This window comes from Eschrichtius robustus, chromosome X, assembly GCF_028021215.1.
Source record: "Eschrichtius robustus isolate mEscRob2 chromosome X, mEscRob2.pri, whole genome shotgun sequence".
In the NCBI taxonomy this organism is placed as follows: domain Eukaryota; kingdom Metazoa; phylum Chordata; class Mammalia; order Artiodactyla; family Eschrichtiidae; genus Eschrichtius; species Eschrichtius robustus.
In genome coordinates this window covers 66,554,590-66,574,648 of record NC_090845.1, presented here as the reverse complement: position 1 = coordinate 66,574,648, position 20,059 = coordinate 66,554,590, and the positions used below count along the sequence as shown (strand labels likewise).

The window sequence follows — 20,059 nt, the reverse complement described above, 5'->3', positions numbered from 1 at the left end:
CTAAAATGAAAAATTCACTATAGAGTATCAGCAGCAGATTTGAGCAGGCAGAAAAATCAGCAAACTTGAAGGTAGGAAATGGGAATCATCAAATCTGAGGAGCAGAACGAAAAAAACATGAAGAGAAGTAAGCAGAACATAAGGTACTTATAGGACATTATTAAATGGACCAACATATGCCTTATAGGAGTCCCAGAAGTGAGAAAGGGGCAGAAAGATTATTTGAAGAAATAATGGCCAAGATTCACATTTCTCTAATAATTAGCAATGTTGAGCATCTTCTCATGGGCTTTCTGGCCGTCTGTATATCTTCTTTGGAGAAATGTCAATTTGGATCTTCTGCCCATTTTGTGATTCGGTTGGTTTTTATTTTTTATTACTGAGCTATTTGAGCTATTTGTATATTTTGGAGATGAATCCCTTGTCAGTCACATTATTTGCAAATATTTTCTCCCATTCTGTGGGTTGTCTTTTTGTTTTGTTTATGGTTTCTGTTGCTGTGCAAAAGCTTTTAAGTTTCATTATGTCTCATTTGTTTATTTTTGTTTTTATTTTCATTACTCTAGGGGGTGGATCAAAACTACAATGAAGTATCACAGCACACAGGTCAGAATGGCCATCATCAAAAAGTCTACAAACAATAAATGCTGGAAAGGGTGTGGAGCAAAGGGAACCCTCCTACACTGCTGGAGGTACAGCCACTATGGAGAACAGTATGGAAGTTCCTTACAAAAACTAAAAATAGAACTACCATATGATCCAGCAATCCCACTCCTGGGCATATATCTGGAGAAAACCATACTTCAAAAAGATACACGCACCCCAATGTTCATTGCAGTACTATTTACAATAGCCAAAACAGGGAAGCAACCGAAATGTCCGTCAACAGAGGAATGGATAAAGAAGATGTGGTACATATATACAATGGGATGTTACTCAGACATAAAGAAGAGTGAAATAATCCCATTTGCAGCAAGATGGATGGATCAAGCGGTGATCATACTGAGTAAAGTAAGTCAGACAGAGAAAGACAAATATCATATGATATCACTTATATGTGGAATCTAAAAGAAGGATACAAATGAACTTATTTAAAAAACTGAAACAGATTTCACAGTCTTCAAAAACAAACATATGGGACTTCCCTGGTGGCACAGTGGGAACTTTTCTGTGTAGTGATCTAGCATAGGGTTCAGCAAACTGTTTATATAAAGGGCCAGAATTGTTGGGCCATACAGTCTCTGCCAAAACTACTCAACTCCAGTGTCATAGTGGAAAAGCAGGCATAGACAATACACAAACAAATGTACAAGGTTATGGTCCAATAAAAGTTTATTATCAAAATCGGGACATGGGCCAAAGTCATCTCGGATTGATCTGATTTGCCAAGCTATTCTTGATCTACCATTTCTGTTTTTATATATATATTCCCATTATTTAAAACATTTTGATGTCATTTAAAAAGATGTTTAATTTCATCTTATAATTGCTATTGTAATATAGAAACACAATTTAAATTATTGAAACTGTATCCCATGACTTCCTACAAGCATTTATTATATCTCCTAGTTATTGCCAGTGCGTACCAGTTTCAATGTATACAATGATGTCATCTAAAAATAACACTGGGGCCTCCCTGGCCACGCAGTGGTTAAGAATCCACCTGCCAATGCAGGGCACACAGGTTCAAGCCCTGGTCCGGGAAGATCCCACATGCCGTGGGGCAACTAACCCTGTGCGCCACAACTACTGAGCCTGCGCTCTAGAGCCCATGAGCCACAACTACTGAAGCACGTGCCACAACTACTGAAGCCTGCACGCCTAGAGCCTGTGCTCCACAACAAGACAAGCCACCACAATGAGAAGCCCGTGCACCACAACGAAGAGTAGCCCCTGCTCGCCACAACTAGAGAAAGCCCGTGTGCAGCAACAAAGACCCAATGCAGCCAAAAATGAATAAATAAAATAAATAAATTTTTTAAAAATTTAAAAAATAAAAAATAAATAAAAATAACATTGTTGCTTAGTCCTTTCTAATACTTATGCATTTTATTTCTCCTTGAATTATTGAAATAGCTAGAATTTTCAGAACTATTATGAAACTGTAGTTATAAGACTGGCCATACTTGCCTTGCTACCAGTAATAAATGAAGAATGGAGAGATTGGTTCAAGATGGCGTAGTAGAAGGACATCCGCTCACTCCCTCTTGTGAGAGCACCAGAATCACAACTAACTGCTGAACAATCATCAACAGGAAGAAAATGGAACTCATGAAAAAAGATACCCCACATCCAAAGACAAAGGAGAAGCCGTAATAAGAGGTTAGGAGGGGTGCAATCATGATAAAATCAAATCCCATAACCGCTGGGTGGGTGACTCACAAACTGGAGAACAATTATACCACAGAAGTCCACCCACTGGAGTGAAGGTTCTGAGACCCAAGTCAGGCTTCCCAACCTGGGGGTCCAGCAACAGGAGGAAGAATCCCCAGAGAATCAGACTTTGAAGGCAAGCAAGATTTGATTGCAGGACTTTGACAGGACTGGGGGAAACAGAGACTCCACTCTTGGAGGGCACACACAAAATAGTATGCACACCAGAACCCAGGGGAAAGGAGCAGTGACCCCATAGGACACTGAACCAGATTTACCTGCTAGTGTTGGAGGGTCTCCTGAAGAGGCAGGGGGTGGCTGTGGCTCATAGCAGGGACAAGGAGACTGCTGGAAGAAATTCTGGGAAGTACTCATTACCATGAGCCCTTCCAGAGTCTGCCATTAGCTACACCAAAGAGCCTCTAGCCTCCAGTGCTAGGTCGCCTCAGGCCAAACAACCAACAGGGAGGAAACTCAGCCCCACCCATCAGCAGACAAGCAGATTAAAGTTTTACTGAGCCCTGCCGACCAGAGTAACACCCAGCTCTACCCACCACCAGTCCTTTCCATCAGGAAGCTTGCACAAGCCTCTTAGATAGCCTCCCCCACCAGAGGGCAGACAGCAGTATACAATATAAAACTCCAGAAAAACAATTAAATGAAGTGGAGATAAGCAACCTTCCAGAAAAAGAATTCAGAATACTGATAGTGAAGGTGATCAAGGACCTCGAAAAAAGAATGGAGGCAAAGATTGAGAGGATGCAAGCAATGTTTAACAAAGACCTAAAAGAAGTAGAGAACAAACAAACAGAGAAGAACAATACAATAACTGAAATGAAAAATACACTAGAAGGAATCAATAGCAGAATAACTGAGGCAGAAGAACGGATAAGTGACCTGGAAGACAGAATGGTGGAAATCACTGCCATGGAACAGAATAAAGAAAAAAGAATGAAAAGAAATGAAGACAGCCTAAGAGACCTCTGAGACAACATTGAACACACCAACATTCGCATTATAGTGGTCCCAGGAGGACAAGAGAGAGAGAAAGGACCCAAGAAAATAGTTGAAGAGATTATAGTCAATAACCTCCCAAACATGGGAAAGGAAACAGCCACCCAAGTCCAGGAAGTGCAGAGAGTCCCAGGCAGGATAAACTCAATGAGAAACACGACGTAACACATAATAATCAAATTGACAAAAACTAAAGACAAAGAAAAATTATTAAAAGCAACAAGGGAAAAACGACCAATAACGTACAAGGGAACTCCCATAAGGTTAACAGCTGATTTCTCAGCAGGAACTCTACAAGCCAGAACGGAGTGGCATGATATATTTAAAGTGATGAAAGGGAAGACCTTACAACCAAGATTACTCTACCCAGCAAGGATCTCATTCAGATTCAACAGAGAAATCAAAAACTTTACAGGTAAGCAAAAGCTAAGAGAATTCAGCACCACGAAACCAGCCCTAAAACAAATGCTAAAGGAACTTATCTAAGTGGGAAACACAAGAGAAGAAAAGGACCTACAGAAACAAACCCCAAAAATTGAGAAAAAGGTAATAGGAACAAACATATCAATAATTACCTTAAATGTGAAGGGATTAAATGTTCCAACTACAAAACACAGGGCTCACTGAATGGATACAAAAACAAGACCCATATATATGCTGTCTAAACTATAACCACTTCAGACCTAGGGACACATACAGACTGAAAGTGAGGGGATGGCAAAAGATATTCCATGCAAATGCAAATCAAAAGAAGCTGGAATAGCAATACTCATATCAGATAAAATAGACTTTAAAATAAAGAATGTAACAAGACACAAGGAAGGACATTACATAAGGATCAAGGGATCAATCCAAGAAGAAGATATAACAATTATAAATATATATGCACCCAGTATGGGAGCATATCAATACATAAGGCAAATGTTAACAGCTATTAAAGAGGAAATCGACAGTAACACAATAATAGTGGGGGACTTTAACACCTCACTTACTCTAATGGACAGATCATCCAGACATAAATGAATAAGGAAACACAAGCTTTAAATGACACAATAGACCTGATGGATTTAACTGATATTTATAGGACATTCCATCTGAAAACAGCAGATTATATTTTCTTCTCAAGTGCATGCAGAACATTCTCCAGGATAGATCACATATTGGGTCACAAATCAAGCCTCAGTAAATTTAAGAGAACTGAAGTCATATAAAGCATGTTTTCTGAACACAACACTGTGAGATTAGAAATAAATTACAGGGGAAACAAAGTAGAAAACACAAACACATGGAGGCCAAACAACATATTACTAAATAACCAAGACATCACTGAAGAAACAAAAAACTACCTAGAGACAAATGACAATGAAAACACGATGATCCAAAACCTATGGGATGTAGCAAAAAAAGTTCTAAGAGGGAACTTTATAGCAATACAATCCTACCTCAAGAAACAAGAAAAATCTCAAATAAACAGTCTAACCTTACACCTAAAGGAACTACAGAAAGAAGAACAAACAAAATCCAAATTTAGTAGAAGGAAAGAAATCATAAAGATCAGAGAAGAAATAAATGAAATAGAAACAAAGAAAACAATAAGAAATTTCAATAAAACTAAAAGCTGGCTCTTTGAGAAGATAAACAAAATTGATTAACCTCTATTCAGACTCATCAAGAAAAAAGGGAGAGGACTCAAATCAATAAAATTAGAAATGAAAAAGAAGTTACAACAGACACCACAGAAATACAAAGCATCATAAGAGACTACTACAAGCAACTATATGCCAATAAAATGGACAACTTGGAAGAAATGGGCAAATTCTTAGAAAGGTATAACCTTCCAAGACTGAACAAGGAAGAAATAGAAAATATGAACAGACCAATCAGAAGTAACGAAATTGAAACTGTGATTAAAAATCTTCCGACAAACAAAAGTCCAGGACCAGGTGGCTTCACAGGTGAATTCTATCAAAAATTTAGAGAAGAGCTCACACCCAAAACTCATTCTATGAAGCCGCCATCACCCTGATACCAAAACCAGACAAAGATACTACAAAAAAAGAAAATTACAGACCAATATCACTGATGAATACATGCAAAAATCCTCAACAAAATACTATCAAACAGAATACAACAACATACTAGAAGGATCATAAACCATGATCAAGTAGGATTTATCCCAAGGATTCTTCAATATACGCAAATTAATCAATGTGATACACCATATTAACAAATTGAAGAATAAAAACCATATGATCATCTCAATAGATGCAGAAAAAGCTTTTGACAAAATTCAACACCCATTTATGATAAAAACTCTCTAGAAAGTCGGCATAGAGGGAACCTACCTCAACATAATAGAGGTCACATATGACAAACGCACAGCAAACATCATTCTCAATGGTGAAAAACTGAAAGAATTTCCTCTAAAAGAGGAACAAGACAAGGATGTCCACTCTCACCACTATTATTCAACATAGTCCTGGAAGTCCTAGCCACAGCAATCAGAGAAGAAAAAGCAATAAAAGTAATACAAATTGGACAAGAAGAAGTAAGGTTGTCACTGTTTGCTGATGACATGATACTATATATAGATAATCCTAAAAATGCCACCAGAAAACTACTAGAGCTAATCAAAGAATTTGGTAAAGTTGCAGGATACAAAATTAGTGCACAGAAATCTCTTGCATTCCTATACACTAACAATGAAAGATCAGAAAGAGAAATGAAGGAAACAATCCCATTCCCCAATGCAACAAAAAGAATGAACCACCTAGGAACAATTCTACATAAGGAGGTAAAAGAACTGTCCTCAGAAAATTATAAGACACTGATTAAAGGAATAAAATATGACACAGACAGATGGAGAGATACACCATGTTCTTGGATTGGAAGAATCAGTATTGGGAAAATGACTATACTACCCAAAGCAATTCACAGATTCAGTGCAATCCCTATCAAATTACTAATGGCATTTTTTTACAGAACTAGAACAGAAACACCTTAAAATTTGTATAGAGACACAAAAGACCCCGAATAGCTAAAGTAATCTTGAGAAAAGAAACACAAAAAACAAAACGGAGCTGGAGGAATCAGGCTCCCTGACTTCAGACTATACTACAAAGCTACAGTAATCAAGACAATATGGTACTGGCACAAAAACAGAAATATAGATCAATGGAACGGGATAGAAAGCCCACAGATAATCCCACACACCTGTGGTCAACTAATCTATGAAATTGGAGGAAAGGATAAACAATGGAGAAAAGACAGTCTCTTCAATAATTGGTGCGGGGAAAACTGGACAGGTACATTTAAAAGAATGAAATTAGAACACTTCCTAACACCATACACAAAAATAAACTCAAAATGGATTGAAGACCTAAATGTAAGACCAGACACTGTAACACTCTTAGAGGAAAACATAGGAAGAACACTCTTTGACATAAATCACAGCAAGATCCTTTTTGACCCACGTCCTAGAAAAATGGAAATTTAAAAAAAAAAAAAAACAGTGGGACCTAATGAAACTTAAAAGCCTTTGCACAGCAAAGGAAACCATAAACAAGACGAAAAGACAACCCTCTGAATGGGAGAAAATGTTTGCAAACGAAGCAACTGACAAAGGACTAATCTCCAAAATATACAAGCAGCTCATGCAGCTCAATATCTAAAAAGCAAACAACCCAATCCAAAAATGGGCAGAAGATCTAAATAGACATTTCTCCAAAGAAGGTGTACACATTGCCAACAAATGCATGAAAGGATGCTCAACATCACTAATCATTAGAGAAATGCAAATCAAAGCTACATTGAGGTATCACCTCACACTGGTCAGAATGCCCATCATCAAAAAATCTACCGACAATAAATGCTGGAGAGGGTGTGGACAAAAGGGAACCCTCTTGCACTGTTGGTGGGAATGTAAATTGATACAGCCGCTATGGAGAACAGTATGGAGGTTCCTTAAAAAGCTAAAAATAGAATTACCATATGACCGAGCAATTCCACTACTGGGCATATACCCTGAGAAAACCATAATTCAAAAAGAGCCATGTACCACAATGTTCATTGCAGCTCTATTTACAATAGCCAGGACATGGAAGCAACCTAAGTGTCCATTGACAGATGAATGGATAAAGAAGATGTGGCACATATATACAATGGAATATTACTCAGACATAAAAAAGCATGAAATAATGCCATTTGCAGCAAGATGGATGGATTAAGCAGTGATTATACTGGGTAAAGTAAGTCAGACAGAGAAAGACAAATATCATATGATATCACTTATATGTGGACTCTAAAAGAAGGATACAAATGAAGTTTTTTAAAAAACTGAAACAGATTCACAGAGTTCAAAAACAAACTTATTGGACTTCCGTGGTGGAGCAGAGCTAAGAATCCACCTGCCAACGCAGGGGACATAGGCTTGAGCCCTGGTCTGGGACGATCCCACATGCTGCGGAGCAACTAAACCCGTGCGCCATAACTACTGATCCTGCACTCTAGATCCCGCAAGCCACAACTACTGAGCCTGCATACCACAACTACTGAAGTCTGCACGCCTAGAGCCCATGCTCCACAACAAGAGAAGCCACCATAATGAAAAGCATATCCACTGCAACAAACAGTAGCCCCCACTCACCACAAATAGAGAAAGCCGGTGTGCAGCAACGAAGACCCGACATAGCCAAAAATAAATAAAGAAACAAATAAAATTAAAAATTTTTTTAAAACCCCAAACTTACGGTTACCAAAGGGGAAAGGTGGGGGGAGGGATTAATTAGGAGTTTGGGATTAAGATATACACACTAATATATATAAAATAGATAATCAACAAGGACTTACTGTATAGCACAGGGAACTCTGCTCAATACTCTGTAATATATGGGAGAAGAATCGGAAAAAGAATGTATATATATATATATATATATATATATATATATATATATATATATATATATATATATACATAAATCAATCACTTCGCTGTACACCTGAAACTAACAGAACATTGTAAATCAATTATACTCCAATATAAAATAAAATTTTTTTAAAAAGAAAAAAAGAATTAATGGCCAAAAGACTTCCCAAATTTGATGAATTACATGAATCTACAAATCCAACAAACTATGTAACTACATTTTGTGTAAACCCAGAGACCCACACTGAGACACATTATAATCAAACTATCTAAATCCAAAGAGAAAGAGAGCATCTTGGAGGCAGCAAGAGAAAAATGACTCATCAGACAGAAAGTAACTGCAATAAAATTATCAGCAAATTTCTAAGCAGACATTTTGGAGGCCAAAAGGTGGTGGAGTATATTTAAACTACCGAATAAAGAAACCTGTGAACCAAAAATTCTAAGTCTGGCAAAACTGTCCTGCAAAAGTGAAGGAGAAATTACAACATTTCCAGATAAACAAAAGCTGAGGATGTTCATTACTATCAAACCCACTTTACAAGAAATCCTACGGGGCATTTTTCAGGTTGAAATGAAAGGCTGATGGTAACTCCCAGCCATATGAAGACTTAACGACCTTCAGCAAAGGTAAACCCATGGGAAAATGTAAAAGCCAGTATTTTTGTAATTTTTATTCATAACTCCACTTTTTATTTTCTATGGGATTTAAAATATGCAATTTTTGGCATCAATAATACAAGAGGAAAGGTGCTGTACAGAGTAATTTTTGTATGCAATTGAACTCACATTGGTTTCAATGTATGATAGGCTGTTATAAGATGTTATATGCTGCTTCATGGTAACCACCAAGAAAATACATGTATAGAATATACACAAAATGAAATAAGGGAACCAAAATGTTTCATTACCAAAAAGTCAACTAAATACAAAAGAAGAGAGTGATGGAGGAAATGAGGGACAGAAAAGCTATAAAACATATGAAAAATAAATAGCAAATGACAGAAATAAGTCCTTTTTCATTAGTAATTACTTTAAATGTAGAGAGATTAAACTCTCCAAGGCAGAGATCAGCAGAATAGATCTTTGAAAAATAGGATCCAACTATACATTCTCTGCAAGAAACTCCCTTCAGGTCTACAGATACACATAGCTTGAACGTGAAAGAATGGAAAAATATATTCCAGGCAAACAGTAACCAAAGGAGAGCAGATGTGGTATATTTATATCAGACAACATAAACTTTAAGTCAAAAAATGTTACAAGAGACAAGGAAGGACCTATATACAGATAACATGGTGTATTTACCAAGAAGTTATAACAATTATAAGCATATAAGAACCAAACATCATTCCCAAAATATATGAAGCAAATACTGACACTAGTGAAGGTAGAAATAGATGGGTCTGCAATAATAGTTGGAAACTTGAATATCTCACTCTCAATAATGTATACAACTAGATTTAAGATCAATAAGGAAATAGAGGACCATAAATCAACTGGAACAGACGTATACAAAACATTCCACACAACAACAGAAGAATACACATTCTTCTCGAGTGCACATGGAACATTCTCTACTATAGACTATATGTTAGGTCATAAAACAAGTCTAATTAAATTTTAAAAGTATGAAATCATACAAACAATCTTTTAAAATCACAGTGGAATGAAGCTAGAGTTAGAAATTTTTATAGAAGTTGGAAAATCCACAAATATGTGGAAATTAAGCAACGTTTTCTTAACACACTTAAAGATTAAGATTGTAAATTTAATGTTATTATATTTTATTACAATTTTAAATTGTAATTTTTTTAAATTGGAGAGGTAGAACATCGAGGGAATTATGCTAAGTGAAATAAGTCAGACAGAGAAAGACAAATACCATATGATCTTATTTATATGCGGAACTTAAAACAACAACATCAACAAACCAAGCTCATAGATACAGAGAACAGATTGGTGGTTGCCAGAGCTGGGGTGGGTAGGGGGTGGGAGAAATGGATGAAGGGAGTCAAAAGATACAAACTTTCAGTTATAAAATAATTAAGTCATTGGGATATAACGTACAGTATGGTAACTATGTTTAATAATACTGTATTCCATATTTAAAAGATGCTAGAAGAGTAGATTCTAAAAGTTATCACAAGAAAAAATGTTGTAACTATGTTTGGTGACGGATGTTAACTAGACTTATTGCAGGGATTATTTCACAATATGTACAAATATTAAGTCATTGTGTTGTATACCTGGAAACTAATATAATGTTATATGTCAATTATACCTTGATTTAAAAATGGAGAGACAGAGATTCACAGCTTACTGGATCAGAAACCTCCACGAGAACCAGTACTGGTGTAGGAAAATCTTATCTGTAATTGACAAAGTCCTGGAGGCTCAGTGTGGACAAGTTTGAGAGCTAAAAACTCCACAATGGCCTGGACATAGAGGGGCCTCATACTTTTGTGAGTTTGGACTCCAGGGGAGCAACCAAGTTCTCACAATGAAGATCAGAGGAAAAAATATCCCTTCCTGCTTCCAGTAGGGAGAGGGTAAAAGTGAGCATTTTGAAATATGCCCAGAGCTTTCCTTAACAAGGTGTACCCTCAAGGTACCAGAGCATAACTAATCGGTGTTTTACCAGACCCTATTCAACCTATGGAGCGGGAAATGCCCTATTCTAACCCTCCCTGGTCTTCCTGTCTCACAGAAAGGGAAAAAAACAAAGCAAAACTAGAAGCACTTGAGAAGGTCACAGCCCAGGGGCACAGACTCAGTAAAATATTGAGATTGAATCATAGGACCATAGAATGCTTCCCCTCTCCCCACACTTAACAAATCACATCAATAGATCTCCTCTGTAATAACAGGGGAGTATTACTGTAAAAACTGCATGTCTCAGATATTATTTAAGAAGTCTCTAAGGAAACAAAAAGTATCAGAGACACAAACAAGGGCAGAGGAAATTTAAGCCTCTGATATAGCTACAGGTACAACAAACAATAAACATAACCTAACATTTAGCCAGATAAACATAAAACCTGACACTAAAGGCCTATTTCCCTCAGTTGTTTTTTTTTTTACCCAGTACATATTGTCCATCTTTCAACAAAAAGTTGCAAGGCATACTAAAAGATCAAAAACACAGTTGGAAGAGAGAGCAAGCATCAAAATCAGACTCAGATACAGCAGAGATGTTAGTATAATCAGACCAGGAATTTAAAACAACTATGATTAATATACCTAGGGCTCTAATGAAAAAGGTGGACAACATACAAGAACAGATGGTAATGTAAGAAGAGAAATGGAAACTCAAAGAAATAATTAAAATCAAATGCTAGAAATCAATAACACTGTAACAGCAAAGAATGCCTTTCATGGGCTCATCAATAGACTGGAAATAGCTGAGGAAAGAATAAGTGAGCTTGAGAAACAGAGGGATAGAGAAAAGATAAACTGCTAAAACTAATAAAAGGAAATGTGATGTAGCTATGTTAATTTCAGACAAAATAGACTGCCAAGTAGGGAAAATTATCAAGGATAAAAAAGAATATTAAATAACGATAAAGGGGCTAATTCTCTAAAAACACATAAAAGTTTTTTTAAAATCTGTACACACCTAATAACAGATACCTCAAATACGTGAGGTAAAACTGAATTGCAAGGAGAAATAGATAAATCCACTATTATAGTTGGAGACTTCAATTTTCCACTATGAGTAATTGACAGATCCAGTAGGCAGAAAGTCAGTAAGACATAGTTGAATTGACCAGAATCATCATTAATTGGATCTAATTGACATATATATAATACTTTACCCAACAACAGCAGAATACACGTTATTCTCAAACTCACATGGAACATTCACCAAGAGATTCTGGGCCTTACAGCATACTTTAACAAATTTAAAAGGATAGAAATCATACAGTGAATGCACTGAGACCACAATGGAATTAGACTACAAATCAGGAACAGAAGGACAGTAAGAAAATCCTCAAATACTTGGAGATTAAATAACACATGCATCAAAGCAGTCTAAATAGAAACTTTAAAATATTTTGAGCTAAATTAAAATGAAAATACAACTTATCAAATTTGTGGGATGCAGCAAAAGCAGGACTTAGAGGGATATTTGTACCAGTAAATGCATATATTAAAAAAGAAAGATCTAAAATAAATAATCTAAGCTTTCACCTTAGGAAACCAGAAAAAGAAGAACAAATTAAATCCAAAGTAAGTAGAAGAAAAGAAATTTTAAAATTAGAGCAGAAATCTATGAAACTGAAAACAGGAAATCAATAGAGAAAATCAACAAAACCAAAAGTTGGATCTTTGAAAACATCAATAAAATCTATAAACCTCCAGCTAGGTTAACTATGAAAAAAGGAGGTAAGATCCAAATTATTAATACCAATAATGAGCAAGGGGTCATCACAACTGATTTCATGGACATTAATACCATAATAAAGGAATATTATGGAAAACTGTATGCCCACAAATCTGATATCCCAGATGAAACAGACTAATTCTTTGAGAGACATAATCTACCAAAACTCACACAAGAAGAGATAGATAATCTGAATATATATGTATATGTTTATATACATATACCTATATATATATACACATTAGTATGTTATACATATAACATACTTGCATATATACATATATGTATATAATATAAAATACTTTTTAAATATATGTAATTAAATCAATAATCTTCAAAACAGAAAGCATCAGACTCAAATGCGTTCACTGGTGAATGCTACCAAATTTTCAAGAAAAATTTGTAACAATTCTTGACAACGTCATTCAAAAAATAGAAGTGCAGGAAATACTACCTAACTTATTCCATGGAGCCAGGATTACCCTAATATCAAAATCAGACAAAGACACTACAAGAAAGGAAAATTACAGACCAATATTTATCATAATGTAAAAATCCTCAACAAAATATTAGCAAATCAAATCCAGCAATGCATAAAAAGAATAATATACCATGACCAAGTGGGATTTATTAAAAGCATGCAAGGCTAGTTCAAAATTAGAAAATCAATTAATGTCCCCTATCATCACATCAATAGGTTAAGGAAGAAAAATCATTTACTATCAATAAATGCATAAAATGCATTTGACAAAATCATTTTAATCTAAAAATAGAGACAGGGATAGAAATAGAAGTAGATTAGAGATAGAGATAGAGATAGAAAGAGATTTATTATAATTGTTTCATGTGATTATGGAGTCTGAGAACTCCCATGACCTGCTGTCTGTGGCCCAGAGACCCACAAAAGCCGGTGGTGTGGTTCAATGCCTGAGAACCTGAGAGTCAATGGTGTAGATTCCAGTCTGAGTCTGAAGATCTAAGAACCAGGAGCATGGAGGGCAGGAGAAGATTGATGTCCCAGCCATGCAGTCAGGCAGAGAGGGAGTGAATCCTCCCTTGCACCACCTTTTTGTTATATTCAGGCCCTTAACAGATGGCATGATCCTCACCCACACTGGGGAGGGCAATCCACTACACTCAGTCTACTGATTCAAATGTTAATTTCTTCCAGAAACATCCTCATTGAAGCACACAGAAATAATGTTTAACCAGGTATCTGGGCATCCCTTGATCCAGTCAAGTTGACACATAAAATTAATTACCACAATACTTAATGGTGAGAAACTAGATGCTTTCCTAGGATTAGGAACAAGGCAAAGATATCTACTCACACAACTCCTGTTCAACATTGTACTGGATGTTCTAGCTAATGCAATAAGAAAAGAAGTAGAGGTATATAGATTGGGAAGGAAGAAATAAAAATGTCTTCTTTTATATTACCTGATGGTCTATGTAGAAAATCCTAAAGAATCAACCAAAAACACTCTTAGAACTAATAAGAAATTACAGGAAGATTGTAAGAAACAAGGTTGACATACAAATGTCAATTGCTTTCCTATATACCAGCAATGAACAATCAGAATTTCAAAATAAAAACACAATGACATTTATATTAGCACAAAAACAACAAAATAATTAAATATAAAATGAATAAAACATACACAAGTTCTATATGAGGAAAACTAAAAAACTCTGATAAAAGTGATCGAATAAGATTCAGTGGAAAGATATTCCATGTACATGGTTATGAAGACTCAATATTGTTAAAATGTTAGTTCTTCCCAACCTGTGCTGATAGATTCAACACAATCCAAATCAAAATTCCACCAGGTTATTTTGTGGATATAGGCAAACCAATTTTAAAGTATATATGTAGGGACTTCCCTGGTGGCCCAGTGGTTAAGCCTCCGCACTCCCAGTGCAGGTGGCCTGGGTTCAATCTCTGGTCAGGGAACTAGATCCCACATGCTGCAACTAAGAGCCTGCATGCTGCAGCTAAAAGATCCCATGTGCTGCAACTAAAGATTCCGCATGCCACAACTAAAGATTCCACATGCCGCAACCAAAGATCCCGCATGCTGCAACAAAGATCCTGCACGCTGCAACGAAGATCCCTCATGCTGCAACTAAAGACCTGGCACAGCCAAATAAATAAATAAATAAAGCTTTAAAAAAATAAATGAAAAATAAAGTACATATGCAAAAGCAAGACCCAGAATAGCCAATATATTCTCTTTTTTCAAATTTTATACATATACTATATATATTATATATTGTTTATATTCAATATACATTATATGTAGTTATAGATTTTACATTTATGAAGTTTTATATATATATATAGTTGTCAAGTTTAATACATTGCTTTTATTTATTTTTTTAACATCTTTATTGGAGTATAATTGTTTTACAATTTTGTGTTAGTTTCTGCTGTATAACAAAGTGAATCAGCTATATGTATACATATATCCCCATATCCCCTCCCTCTTGCATCTCCCTCCCACCCTCCCTATCCCACCCCTCTAGGTGGTCACAAAGCACCGAGCTGATCTCCCTGTGCAATGCAGCTGCTTCCTACTAGCTATCTATTTCACATTTGGTAGTGTATATATGTCAATGCTAATCTCTCACTTTGTCCCAGCTTACCCTTCCCCCTCCCCATGTCCTCAAGTCCATTCTCTACATCTGCGTCTTTATTCCTGTCCTGCCCCTAGGTTCATCAGAACCATTTTTTTTTAGATTCCCTATATATGTGTTAGCACACGGTATTTGTTTTTCTCTTTCTGACTTACTTCACTCTGTATGACAGACTCTTAAGTCCATCCACCTCACTACAAATAACTCAATTTCGTTTCTTTTTATGGCCGAGTAATATTCCATTGTGTATATGTGCCACATATTCTTCATCCATTCATCTATCGATGGACACTTAGGTTGCTTCCATGTCCTGGCTCAAAATAGCCAATATATTCTTAAAGAACAAAGTTGGAGGACTGACACTACCTGACTTCAAGACTTAATATAAAGCTCTAGTAATCAAGACAGTGTGGTATTGCTGAAAGAGAAAAACAAATCAATGGATCAAAACACATCAATGATACAAATTAGCCTGGAAACAGACCTACATACATATAGTCAACTAATACTTGAAAAAGGAGCAAAGGCAATTCAATGGAGAAACGGTAATCATTTTAGTACCAGAACAACTGGACATCCACATGCAAAAAATAAATTCAGACACAGATCTTATACTTTCTCAAAAATTATTCAAAATACATCATAGACCTAAATGTAAAAGGCAAAACAATAAAATTCCTATGAGATAAAATAAGAAAAAATATAGGTAACCTTGAGTTTGGTGATGACATTTTAGATACAACACCAAAAGCACAATCCATGAAAGAAAAACTGATAAACTGGACTTCATTAAAATTTAAATATTCTGCTCTATGAAGACACAGTTAAAAGAACAAAAAAACAAAGGACAGACTGGGAGAAAATATTTGCAAAACACGTGTTTAATAAAAGACTGTTATCCAAAATATGCAAAGAACTCAAAATTCAGCAATAAGAAAACAAAAAACTCAACTAAAAAATGGGCAAACATCTGAACAGACACCTCACCAGAGAAGATATACAAATGGCAAATAAGCATGCAAATTAAAACAACAAGATACCACTACACACCTTTTAGAATGACTAAGATCCCTAGCACAAAAAACCAAATGGTGGCTAAGATGTAGAGCAACAAGAACCTACATTCATTGCTGGTGTGAATGTAAAATGTTACAGCCACTTTGGAAGACATTTTGGCAGTTTCTTAGAAAACTATACATACTCTTTCTTACCACACTAGCCAGCAATCACACACCTTGGTATTTACCCAAATGAGTTAAAAACTTATGTCCACACAAGAACCTGCACATGAGTGTTTACAGCACCTTCATTCAAATAAAATCATATAATCATCTCAGCAGATGCAGAATAAGCATGTGACAAAATTTTATATGCTTTCATGGTAAAAACTCTCAACAAATTAGGTATAAAAGTATGTATCTCAACATAATAAAGGCCATATTATTATTCAGCCATAAAAAGAAGGAAATCCTGACATTTGCAACAACATGAATGAAACTTGAGGGCATTATGCTAAGTGACATAAGTAAAACAGAGACAGACAAATACTACATGATCTCACTTATATGTGGAATCTAAAAATTCTGAACTTATAGAAACAGAGAGAAGATTGGTATTTGCCTTGGGCGGGGGAGTATGGGGGGAAATGGGTGAGGTGGTCAAAGGGTACAAACTTAAAGTTATAAACATGAATAAGGTAAGGGGATATAATGTACAGCATAGTGAGTACAGTTAACAATATTTTATTGTATTTTCGAAAATTGCTAAGAGAAAAATCTTAAAAATTCTCACCACAAAAAAGTAACTCTGTGTGAGGTGATGGATACCTTAACTACCTTATTGTGGTAATCACTTTGCAATATATACATATATCAAATCATTATGTTGTAAACCTTAAACTTATACAATGTTATATGTCAATTATATCTCAAAGCCAGAAAAAATTAAATTTAACTTACAAAAAATGAAAAATAGAGAGTCCAGAAATAAACCAATGCATATATGGCCAACTAATCTTCCAAACAGGTGCCAAGAATACAAAATGGGAAAAGGACAGTCTCTTCTATCTGGAAATGGTGGTGGAAAAGCTAGATATCCACATGCGAAAGAATGAAATTAGACCCATATCTTATACTATATACAAAAATCAACTCAAAATGGATTAGAGACTTAAACATAACACCTAAAACTGCAAAACTCCTAGAAGAAAATATAGGGGGAAACCTCCTTGACATTGGTCTTGACAATGATTTTTATGGATATGACACCAAGAGCATACACAACAAAGCCATAAATAAACAAGTGGAACTACATCAAACTAAAAAGTTTTTGCAGAGCAAAAGTAACAATCAACAAAATGAAAAGACAACTTACAGAATGGGAGAAAATATTTGCAAACCATGTATACAATAAGGGGTTAATAGCTGAAATATATAAATAACTCATACAACTCAATAACAAAAAAAAAGCCAATTTTAAAATATGGGCAAAAGACCTGAATAGACATTTTTCCAAATAATACATACAAACAGCCAACAGGTATATGAAAAAATACTCAATATTAGTAATCATCAGAGATATACAAATCAAAATCACAAGGAGATAACCACCTCCTACCTGTTAGGATGGTTATTATCAAAATGTCAGAAGAACAACAAAAGACCCAGGATTGGCAGGGGCAATCCTGAGGAAAAAGAACAAAGCTAGAGGCATAACCCTTCCAGAATTCGGACTATACTACAAAGCTACAGTAATCAAAAAAGTGTGATATTGGCACAAAAACATATAGATCAATGGAACAGAATAGAAAGCCCAGAAATAAACCCACACACCTACAATCAACTAATCTATGACAAAGAAGGCAAGAATATACGATGGAGAAAAGAGTCTCTTCAGCAAGTGGTGTTGGGAAAGCTGGACAATTACATGTAAATCAATAAAATTAGAACACTCCCTCACACCATATACAAAAATAAACTCAAAATGGTTTAAAGACCTAAATATAAGACATGACACAATAAAACTCCTAGAAGAGAATTTAGGCAAAACATTCTTGGACATAAATCATAGCAATATTTTCTTAGATTAGTCTCCAAAGGCAAAAGAAATAAAAGCAAAAATAAACAAATCGGGCCTAATCAAACTTAAAAGCTTTTGCACAGCAAAGGAAACCATCAACAAAATGAGAAGACAACCTATGGAATGGGAGAAAATATTTGCAAATGATGTGGCCGACAAGGGGTTAAGATCCAAAATACACAAACAGCTCATACAACTCAATATTGAAAAACCAAAACAACACAATCAAAAAATGCTCAGCAAACCTAAAGAGACATTTTTCCAAAAAAGGCACACAGATGGCCAACAGGAACATGAAAAGATGCTCAACATCACTAATTATTAGAGAAATGCAAATCAAAACCACAATGAGGTATCACCTCACACTGATCAGAATGGCTATCATCAAAAAGTCTACAAATAATAAATGCCAGAGAGGATGTGGAGAAAAGGGACCCCTGGTACACAGTTGGTGGGAATGTAAATTGGTGCAGCCACTATGGAAAATAGTATGGGTGTTCCTCAAAAAACTAAAAACAGTTATCATATGATCCAGCAACCCCACTCCTAGGTATATATCTGGAAAAAACAAAAAACCTAATTCAAAAAGATACATGTACCTGAATGTTAATAGCAGCACTATTTACAATAGCCAAGACAACCCACGTGCCCATCAACAGACAATTGGCTTGAGAAAATCTGTTTTATATATATGTATAATGGAATATTACTCAGTCATAAAAAGAATAAAATATTGCCATTTTCAGCAACATGGGTGGGCCTAGAGAATATTATACTTAGTTTAGTAAGTCAGACAGAGAAAGATAAATACTATATGATATCATTTGTATGTGGAATCTATAAAATAATACAAATGAATCTGTATACAAAACAGAAACAGACTCACAGATATAGAAAACAAACTTGTAGTTACCAAAGGGGAGAGGGAAGGGGGAGGGACAAATTAGGAGTACAGGATTAACAGATAGAAACTACTATATATAAAATAGATAAGCAATAAGAATTTACTGTATAGCACAGGGAACTACATTCAATATCACATAATAAGCCATAATGGAATATAATCAGAAAAAATAACTGAATCACTATGCTGTACACCTGAACCTAACACAATATTGTAAATCAACTATACATATATATATGTAAATTGAAAAAAATAAAAAAGATCAGTATTGTTGAGAATGTGAAGAAAAGAAAATCCTTTCTTGTACACTATTGGTGAGAATGTAAACTGGTTCAGCCATTACGGAAAACAGTATGGAGGTTCATCAAAATTTTAAAAATGGAACTATCATATGATCCAGCCATCCCACTTCTGGGTATATAGCCAAAGGAATGAAAATCAATATCTCAAAGAAATATTTGCACTCTCATGTTCATTGCAGCATTATTCACAGTAGCCAAGATATAGAGACAACCGAAGTGTCTGTCAATGGATGAATGGATAAAGAAAATGTGATATGTATACACACAATGGAATATTATTCAACCTCAAAAAGAAAAAGGAAATCCTGCCATTTGTGACAACACGGATGTAATTTTTCCTCTCTCCCCTCTACATCCTGGGTTATTACCTCTGTTTATGCCCCCAGGCCTCCTCCTAGTCATTGAAGTTGGTCATACACAAGCAACACACACACACACAC

The 20,059-nt window shown here is 35.5% G+C and overlaps 1 protein-coding gene across 1 annotated transcript; it reads right to left on the bottom strand.

The window, feature by feature from the left end:
• Positions 1-4,895: 4,895 nt before the first annotated feature.
• KANTR (KANTR integral membrane protein) lies at positions 4,896-12,743 on the bottom strand (the record flags this gene model as incomplete). The annotated part of the gene is given in 2 exon segments (XM_068533723.1): positions 4,896-4,939; positions 12,569-12,743. Coding segments are annotated over 2 exon segments (219 nt in total), but the record flags the coding sequence as incomplete, so codon positions are not given.
• Positions 12,744-20,059: the final 7,316 nt, after the last annotated feature.